This window comes from Sturnira hondurensis, unplaced genomic scaffold (genome assembly GCF_014824575.4).
Source record: "Sturnira hondurensis isolate 20B ecotype Veracruz unplaced genomic scaffold, ASM1482457v3 Scaffold0008196, whole genome shotgun sequence".
Classification (NCBI taxonomy): domain Eukaryota; kingdom Metazoa; phylum Chordata; class Mammalia; order Chiroptera; family Phyllostomidae; genus Sturnira; species Sturnira hondurensis.
The window spans coordinates 18179141-18189446 of record NW_028080827.1 but is presented as its reverse complement, the minus strand read 5'-3'; the positions used below and the strand labels follow the sequence as shown (position 1 = coordinate 18189446).

The 10306-nt window shown below is 44.3% G+C and overlaps 1 protein-coding gene across 7 annotated transcripts in view; it reads left to right on the top strand.

Annotated features, from left to right (window-relative positions):
• The first annotated feature begins 4275 nt into the window (after positions 1 to 4275).
• DPP8 (dipeptidyl peptidase 8) overlaps positions 4276 to 10306 on the top strand; it is a 61563-nt gene continuing 55532 nt past the window's right edge. For 4 of the 7 annotated variants that reach the window (XR_005067611.1, XM_037054150.1, XM_037054145.1 and 1 more), the window contains exons 1-2: positions 4276 to 4472; positions 6339 to 6474. Coding sequence is in view for 6 of the 7 variants with exons in the window: in XM_037054150.1 (XP_036910045.1) it covers positions 6438 to 6474 (37 nt within the window). In the remaining variant the exon portion in view is untranslated. The other 3 variants (XM_037054148.1, XM_037054147.1, XM_037054149.1) reach the window with 3 other exon arrangements.

Genomic DNA, 10306 nt, shown 5'->3' with positions numbered 1-10306 from the left:
AGGGATATACTTCAAAATTTTTGAATCATGTGCTAGTATTACCTATTTAAACACTTAAATATGAAAAAATAAAGGTAAAATGCCCTTTTTTATTACAGCTTTGTTTGTACTATACCTCCCAAAAGGACCCAAAAATTGGGGGAAGCAGAAAAACACTAGCCCATCATCTTCTGCAGTCCACTGCTATCAGTGTGTGCACTACATGCTTATGATCTATGTCCTCAGCTGAATTATAAATCTCCCTAGAGTACAGATTGCCTCCTTCTGGTGTCCTGTAGCATCCAGCACAATGTGTTTCATAACGTGGATGCTTAAAACACATTTATCAATGATCAGGCCCAGTGCTAAAAAACTTGTAGTAAGTCAGCACACGTGCTGAATGTGTAGGTCAGGGCCAAATGAATCCATGGAGCCACTTGGGAAGGCAGTTTTGCAATACATGCCAAGAAAAGTGGAGATGTTTATGCTAATTGGCCTAGTAACTTCCCTTTTGAGATTTTATTCGAATAAAATAATTCCAAGGAAGAAAGATGTATATATGAAAACATTTATGCTGTTACATGGTGCAACAATGGAAATTAAATGAGAATGACCAATTGAATTGTAGCATAACTACTCAATGGAAAAACTATATGGCTATGAAACATGATGAATTAGAAACGAGAATATTAAAAATGTTTATGATTTAGAAATTTTATAATTCCAGTAAGAACTTTATATAGTGGTGAATACTGGGAAGTAAGTTCTGTTTTCGTTTTCCTCCTTTATAACCCGTGAGCCTTCCTAATTTAGGGAGCCAACATGGGGCAACCGTTGTCTTCTGGGAGTTGTAATGGTAGGACCAGAGAATAATCAAGTTCTTTTTAAGAACTGGGGCTCTTTAAAGCCCAGCTACACATGCAAGTCAGGAAATATTTGGCATAATATGTAGACTAAATAAAAATTTTCCAAGTAGAGGAAGGAGAAGAAAGTTGAGAGAGAAGTAAGGGACTACCCTTGAGAAGGAGCCCAAGTCTGGCCCTCACCTGCCCTTAAAGGCTTCTCCCAGGTGGAGGGGCATCATGTTGATAGATCCCCACCCTCATGACAAGTTTAGTGGGAAGCCCTAGAGAAGCAGCGCCCTGGGGTACCAGCAGGCAGTGGAAATGGAGGTTGAGGGCTGGCAAGGGAGGGCCTCAGGCTCCTGGGTGTGGGTGTGGGTGTAGGTTTAGGAGAGCATCTGGGGAAGGGGAGCAGTTGAGGTGAAAAGGAACAGAGACTGTGAACTGAAAACTGGGAACTAACAGATAACAGATATTTATTGGGGTGCATAATGGGGAGGAAAGGTCACAACTGAGGATGACCTGACATATTTGTTTTCTGGGACTGCCAAAACAAAGTCCCAGAAACCAAGTGACTTAAATCAGTAGAAATGTATTCTCTCCGTTCTGGAGGCTAGAAGTCCAAAGTTAAGATGTCAGCAGGGCCGTGCTCCGAAGGCTCCAGGGAAGAATCCTTCCTGCCTCTCCCTGTGTTCTGCTGGTTGTTGGCAATCCCCGGCGTCCTTCAACTGTACTGGCATCAGTCCAATCTCCACCTCTGTCGTTACAAGGCCTTCTCTGTGAATGCGTGTGTCCATCCGTATGTGTTCACATGGCCTTCTTTTTAAAAAAATCATTTTACTTTATTGGTTTTAGAGAGAGGAACACCAATTTGATTTTCTGCTTATTTATGTATTCATTGGTTGATTCTCATATGTGCTCTGATCCTGGTATAGACCAGAGACTGGTCATTATCCCTTCCCCCAGGGAAGATCCTGAACTGTGTGACTGGGTTTGGCTGGAACTAACCATGATTATACTTTTCACTATGTAGTGAATGGTCATATAAGTACAGGTTGGGTTGAATGATAGAAAGGGTAAGGATATTAAGTGTATGAATACATTTGTATGTGGCTTGAAAATGTTGCGCATGCTACATAGGTAAAATATGTATACAAAATAAAAATTATGGTAGGCTAGTAGGATTATTAGTGGATATTTCTTTAATGATGTCAAAAAGTTGTATCTACACTAAATTCAAATTGAAAGAATGATGCTTGTTGCTGGGTGGAGGTGGCATAGATACTGCTGTGCAATAAGGTTTTGGGTGTGCCCTTCTGGAAAACCAGAGTTCCCAGAGTTTTCTCTTCCTTTGACCTGAGTCATGCTCTAAATCCAGGAGGAAGATATTAGTATGTGCTGCTGATTGACAGAGGTCATCACAAGCCTCCCATCCTCTCCTGTTCTGGAAAGATCCTAAGGTGTTCTGCTAAGACTCAGATATGCTTTGGTTGAAGCCTTTGCCGGTGGGGCCTATATGGACACATGCAAGGTTGCCAGGTGCCTGGGGTAGATGTTCCCGCATAGCTTTTTCAGGGTTTGAGGCTTTTAAAGCTTCCCATGGAGAAAGGGAATAAGACCAAAAACCATGAATTCTGAACTCAAATCCAGTTCAATGAAAAATTAGCCATGTGATTTAGGCAAGTCCTTTACCTCCTCAGGGCTTGATTTTTAAAAATCATAAAATTATATATTTTGTTTGTTTTTCAGATCTTTTCCCTCTTATTAGAAAGTACACTGCACAAAGACAGGCGTTTCCCCTACTTTGGTCACTATCGTAGCCTCAGTGCCTAGAACAGGGTCAGGCATGTGGCCGCGATTCAACAAACACTTGTCGGATGAGTGAAATGAAGTTGTTGCATTCACCAACCGCGAGAACAAATGTCGGAGACTTTCGGGGTTCCAAAGATGTTACTTTATTGGCCAAGTTTAACCTGCGCAGGGGCGAACTCTCCAAAGTGTCCGGAGACACGGTGCCCGCAAGGGCTGCAAATGAGAGTCGCGCCAAACGCTTACAGGCTTAGGGTTTTATGGAGGCGCGCAAGCAAGCTGGATACAGAAGCAGATGTGGCGGTTAGCGGTTGGCTCAGGGGCACAATAGGGTTACTGATTATTGGTGAGTTAACTCGTGCACTGGCTCGTGCTCCTTTACTTGATTGGTCAGTTGAGCTTGTGCACAGGGGCAAAATTTCCCTCCCTAGTGACTGTCCAGATGGCTATCTGCCTGACTAACCTTTGCTCTTAACCCACATCCTGGAACACACCGTGCTCTTCCGGCGTGTCCTGGAGCCTCTTTGCGTTAGTTAGTAAAACACCTTTTGCTTCCTTACAGCTATGTTCTGGCTAGTTCCCCTTGCCCTCAACAAAGTGTGGGATATTTCACTGTAGTTTGTTAGTATGTGCATTCAAAGACTTAAAACCTACTTTTGGGTCATGCGCAGCAAATTCAGAGAAATTCCAGTGAAAATGACTGTACCTGTTTTTTAGGGGAGCTCAAATAAAAAACAAAATCTCAGGGAAGACTCATTTAACTTCAGAGTGAATTATTACATACCGAGAAATGGAAATGACACCCCAATGTATCTTTTATTAGTGCTATTATAATAAATCCTAATGACACACACTTCTGACACACGGTTCCTCAGAATAAAAAAAATAGCGGAGGCCCAGCTTCCCCACTGTTTCATTCTAGCCTACCACTTCCTCAGTCATCTCCCAGGCTCCCTTTTTCTTCTTCTCTCGTCCAATGATGCTGTACACAAGGAAAGAAATTGTGGGCCAAGGGACCTGCCTCTGGTTCTGATTATAGCAAGTGTCACTCACTTCTCTGCGCTGGGCCCCAGGTTCTCCATTTTTATATTAGTGTGACACACATGGTTTCCCTTAATTGCAACTAAGTAACATGTTACTGTATCTCTTTTACAGATAAAAAGCCTAAAGACATTGTGAAATCTGCTGAAGGCCACTAATTAGTACCAGAGCCAAGCTTTCTGACTCCAAGTTCCGGTTTCTTTTCACCACAACGACGGGACGGACGCTCAGAGGATCCCCAAGGCCCCGGTCCCTCCATCTCTATGTAATCTCCATGAAGGGGCGGGGATTTTTACCTGTTTTGCTCATTGATGTAATCAGAGCGCCTACAAGTCTGCCAGGCACAGAGCAGGCACTCGATATTTGAGTGAAGAAAGCGGACGAGTAGAGACACGCCACTCACTATTCGTCCCGCATCGGCTTCAGGATTTCATCTCCGCCCCCAAACCCACCCAGTCTCCTTCCCACGCCCAGTTCGCTCCTCCAGCCACAAGAAGGCACTGTCGGAACCGACCCCATCTAGCAAGAAGTGCCGGCCTTCTTGGCCCCGCTGCGCCTGCGCTGGTCGAAGGGCGGGTCGCGAGGAACCGGAAGTGCCGGAGCCGCGGGAGTCCCGGGAGCCGTCCCCACTGCAGCCTTTAAGTACCGCGTTCCGTCTGAGTTACCGCCGGCGCCGGCGTCGGCGCCGAGGAAGCCGCCGCAGCCGAGTCGGGAGAAGAGGCGGCGCGGCATGAAGCGGCGCTGGCCCGCTCCGTAACGCGCGTCGGGACCGTCCGGGCGGGGCCGGGGTGGGGGGAGAAGGTGCAGTATCCGCCCCCTCTCCTTCCTCTTCGCCCGCGAGGCCTGGGCCCCGGCCCACCTGGGCCCTCCCCGCTCCATCGGGGGACGCCCCGCGTTCTCCGAGCTGGCCCGCCCTGCGGTTTACCGGCGCCCTGCTCTGCGCGGGCGGGAGACCGTGGCGGGGCCCCCCTTGCCGGAAGAGGAAGCTGAAGCTCTGAAATTCAGAGTCAGCCAACGTTCACTGGGCACCTCCTGAGCGCTGGGTGCTGGCCTTCGAACTTCCACGTTCGTTATCTTAATTGAGCCTCGCCGGGGTTGGGAGCCGGGTACTGGCCGGGGTTACAGATGAGGAAACGGAACGGAAGCCCACGGTGCCGAAGGGATTTGCTTAAAGCCAGACTGTGATAGATCGGATTTGGACAGAGACGTTCTGGTTTCCCAGCCGGTTTTTTCTCGATACTGCCTCACTCTGGGTCGATTCCCTCGTTCCCCTGCTTACTAGCCCCCTCGTATTCTACATCACCCATCTGGGATACTTTCTTAAGTTTTTCTTGCGACACATTTTTCTTCTAAGACTTCAAAGATTTGGCCTCTCCCCAGTCTTTTCTTGACATTTCTCATCCACAGCCTCCAAAATCCTTGCCTACTCTGATAAGTAAGGAAAGATAAGTACCTCTCATCTGCCTGGAGACCCTGAAAAAAATAGCTAAGCTTCAGTGAGGCTTGAGGTGTTTAAGTAGACGACGATTTGGCCCTTGGATTGGATTAAAAATAGTGAATATTTATTTCAGTGGGTCCAAATTCAAGAGTCCTGACCGAAGCTGTTTTCTAATCCTGTATGCTCTTCTCTGAGGGGCTTACAGTGCATGGAAAGGTGTCCTGACATCGTGCATTGTTGCCGTGCTGTCGTAACGTCAGCATTTTCCCTCCACTAGCCCCGGAGCTTTTCTCACCACGTCTCTCTCCAACACCACCGGCTTGGACTAGGCAGAGCCCAGAATTAAAACCGATGAAGTAACAGATGTAATCACAGACCCTCCTTTATTTTTCTTTTACTGAGCCATAATTTCAACAATCTGAATGCTTTCTTTTCCAGAAAAGTTGCCTATTCGGTTATTTTCTGAGTGCCCCTGGAAAGGAAAAGCATAAGGGGAATGCACTTTAAATGGAGAGTACATTCTTTTTCTTGTGAAAAGCTGAAATTATTCAATGCAGTTAGTTCCCTTTCCACAAGAATATAGGCCTGTTCTATAATTCTTTAAAACAATTATTGACTTTAGAGAGAGAAACATTGGTTTGTTGATCCACTTATTTATGCATTCACTGGTTGATTCTTGTATGTGCCCTGACCACAGATGGAACCTGCAACCTTGGTTATTAGGATCATGCTCTAACCAACTGAGCTGCTCAGCCAGAGCCTGTTCTATAATTATCAGTGGTTGTTCTGTGGACTCCATTCTGTTTCCAACCAGCCCAATGTATATTATGTAAAATGTTCTATTATGTAAGGCAGGGACAGTACCATAGGAATTAATTTTGTTAATCATCCTTCATTTTTGAGGATTTGCAATAGCTAAGAGTAACCTCACATCTATCTGTATGCCTACTACAGTATTTTAAGTCTTTTCTGTAACTTTTAATGTATGTCTGGATATTAAGATACTGTTTTGAGTAAATTGGGCTATACATTTCTGAAATAATTTTATAATTTTAATCTAAAATGCATATACAAAAAATTCAAGCATTATATTTTAATTAAATAGAGTATTTCTGTGTCAGTTTAAAGTACTATTTGAGAGTTTTAAAATTTAATCTTTTTGGCCACATCAAACTCATTTTAATAATGATCAGCAGCCTTATAGCTTATGTCATCATTTTGGTGAACAGGTTTGGATGGTAACAAAAGGAAGACTCCTGTGAGAAGAGAGCAGGATGAGTGGAGGGATCTATGCTTGAAGTTGAGTCACTTGAAAAAGATCTCTTTGGATGTGGAAGAGATCTGAGCAGATGAAAATACAATCAGGTAAGCACCAGGGAAGGTCCTTAGGGAAGGAGGTAGGTGGGGCAGTGAAAAGCTGGTGCCATGCTGACAATATGTGCTAACCTGTGTTCCAAATTTTGAAATGAAAAAACTTGAGTCTCCTATTTTGAGAATATTTGTATGTAGATGTTACAGAAATCTTGAAATTAAATCACTGTGTTACACAGTTGTGTAGATTACTAAATACATATATCTGGTCTTACCTAGAAAATGCAAGCTATACATTCACCATAAGCATGAAGTGGTAGTGTCATTTGAACTATAAAATTTTGTGTGTATGTATGTATAGAAAGACAGAGAAGTAATCTAGGGACCTTGTACGATTTAGGAATACCAATAATTTTGCTTAGTGCAAGCTAATGCACCTTGTATATAGGAGAGATGTCAATCAGGTGAATGATAACTCAAGAAGCTGGGCAGGAACACTTCACTAGTCTGTGCTTTGCCCCCTGTTCTATTCCCTAACCCTATTGGCGGGTGAAATTTCAGATTTAACACGGGAAGTTGAGGAAAATGAGCCCAGTTTTTGTAGCTGCTTCTCTCATTCCATTAAACCCAAAGCTAGACACATTGATGTATTTCAACGATTTTCAACTTTTTTCATCTCATGGCACACCTAAACTAATTAATTACTAAAATTCTGTGGCACACCAAAAAATATATTCTATTTTTTGCTGATCTGACCAAAAAAAGGTATAATTTTTATTTATTCACACTGGTTACTGCGTGTTACTGTTGTGTTGGCTATTGCCACTTTTGGATAACCTAATCAAAAAAGATCAATGCCTCTAATTAAATAGTCAGGTATTACATGTTTTAGATATTCTTGTGCACAGTGGTTGACAATCACTGACATTTGATAGAACGCAGACCTACACTAGCTTTTAGATGGGCAGACAACCACCTTGGTCAGGTACTGCCACTTAATATTAATGTGCTGAATACCAGTTGAACTGAATGACATTTTCCCTGCTGAGCTGTGTGTTCAGTCATTGGTGGTAAATGCCAGTTGTAATATATATAAATTTGTAATAATGTTATACATTGTATACCTTATATAACTCTGCAGTGGCATTTCTGGCCACGTTTGCTACTATTACATTGCAAGTGATAGTACAGTTTGCTGTAACGTAAAAAAAGACACAGTGTTGCCCTGGCTGGTGTAGCTCAGTGGATTGAGCGTGGTCCTGCAAACCATACGATCACCATTCAATTCCCAGTCAGGGCACATGCCTGGGTTGCAGGCCAGTTCCCTGCAGGCTAGTTCCCAGCAGGGGACTCACGACAGGCAACCATACATTGATATTTCTCTCCTTCCCTTCCTCTTTAAAGATAAATAAATAAAATCTTTTTTAAAAAAGACATGGTGTTAAATGAACTAAATGGCTACACCATTTAGTTCATTTGCATTGCCAAACTTTTTGGCACCAGGGACCAGTTTCATGGAAGACAGTTTTCCCACAAACTGAGGTGAGCTAGAGGGAAGACAGGAGGTGGAGCTTAGGTGGTAATTAAGAGTGGCGTCACTAGCAGGGAGGAGGACCTGTGCGCAGGTTGGGGACCTCTACCTTAATGCTTTTTTAAAAATATATTTTATTGATTATACCATTACAGTTGTTCTATTTCCCCCCCCTTCATTCCCCTCCACCCGCACACAGCCTCCCCCACAATTCTCCCCTCCTTAGTTTATAACCATGTGTTTCAAGTTCTTTAGATTCTATATTTCCCCCACTATTCTTGCCCTCCCCCCTATCTATTTTCTACCTACCCTCTATGCTATTTTCTGTGCCTTCTCCCCCCTTCTCCTCCCACTCCCCTATTGCTAACCCTCCATGTGTTCTTCATTTCTATGGTTCCACTCCTGATCTAGCTGTCCTCTTGGTTTGCTTTTGTTTTAGGTGTGGTTGTTAATAACTGTGTGTTTGCTGTCCTTTCACTGTTCATATTTTTCATCTTCTTTTTCTTATATAAGTCCCTTTAGCATTTCATATAATAAGGGCTTGGTGATGATGAACTCCTTGAACTTGACCTTATCTGAGAAGCACTTTATCTGTCCTTCCATTCTAAATGAAAGTTTTGCTGGATAAAGCAATCTTGGCTGTAGGTCTTTGGATTTCACAACTTGGAATACTTCTTTCCAGCCCCTTCTTGCCTGTAAGGTCTCTTTTGAGAAATCCGCTGACAGTCTGATGGGTACTCCTTTGTAGGTGACTGTCCCCTTATCTCTTGCTGCTTCCAGGATTCTCTCCTTCATTTTAATCTTGGCTAATGTCATTATGATGTGCCTTGGTGTGTTCCTTCTTGGATCCAACTTCTTTGGGACTCTCTGAGCTTCCTGGATTTCCTGGAAGTCTATTTCCTTTGCCAGATTGGGGAAGTTCTCCTTTATTATTTGTTCAAATAAGTTTTCCACTCGTGGCTGTTTCTTTCCCCCTTCTGGTACCCCTATAATCCGGATGTTGGAACGTTTAAAGATGTCCTGGAGGTTCCTAAGCCTCTCCTCATTTTTTTGAATTCTTATTTCTTCATTCCTTTCTGGTTGGATGTTTCGTTCTTCCTTCTGGTCCATTCCATTGATTTGAGTCCCAGTTTCCTTTCCATCGCTATTGGTTTCCTGGACATCTCCCTTCATTTCAACTAGTTTAGCCTTCATCTGTTCCTCTAATTTGTGACTATAATCAACCAGTTCTGTGAGCATCCTGATAAACAGTGTCTTGAATTGTGCTTCTGAGAGGCTGGCAATTTCTTGGTCTCTGAGAGTTATCGCCTCTGGGACTTTGAGTTCTTCTTGCGCCATCTTTCGGGCTGTTTGTGCCTGTTACATAGCAGGATCAGAGCCCTAGGTGTTCACTAGCGCAGGGCAACTAAGTCGCTGGGTTGTGATGTTGTATGTGGGGGCAGGGTCAAAGAGGAACAATGGTGTTCCGTCTGCCGCCTGCCGCCACCGCAGCTACAGATGCTGCAGCTGCCACCGTCACCGGGCCCACGCGTTTCATCCCACTGCACGTGAGTGTGCCACCACCGTCAGCCCTCGCCCCCTGGGGCCTGCGTGGTCCATCTCACTGTGCGCAAATGTGCAACCAAGGTCAGTCTGCCCCACACCCTGACTGGTTCCGGGCCACTTGCGTGCCTAGGTCGGGGGGGATCTGTCCTGCCCGACCCTGTTCGCTGCTGGCTCCGCCCCTCTTACCATCCCAGTTGAACGGTTAGTGGTTGTCGAACTTCCGTATAATTCAATTTTCTGTCCTTTGGCTGTGTCTTTGTTCTCCAAACCTTTGTTGTATTCAAACTTGGTTGTGGGAGAAGGCACAGTGTTTCCACCTATGCCTCCATCTTGGCGGAAGTCACCCCATAATGCATTTTTTAAAAATATATTTTATTGATCATGCTTTTAGAGTTATCCCATTTTTTTCTTCCCCTTTATTCCCCTCTTCCCCTCCCCACCCCGTGCCCTTCACCAGCATTCCCCTACCTTAGTTCATGTCCATGGGTCGTACATATAAATTCTCTGGCTTCTCCATTTCCCATACTATTCTTAATCTCCCCCTGTCTATTTTGTGCCTACCAGTCATTCTTATTTCCTGTACCTCTTCCTCCATTCTCCCCTTCTCCCTCCCTGCTGTGATCCATGTGATCTTCATTTCTGTAATTCTGTTCCTGTTCTAGTTGTTTTGCTAGAAATATTGTTTCTGTTTTTATTTTTTTTAATTTATCCTTAGAGGGGAAGGAGAGAGGGAGAGAAACATCAATGTATGGTTGCCTCTAGTGTGTCCCCTGCTGGGAACTAGCCTGCAGGGAACTGGCCTGCAACCCA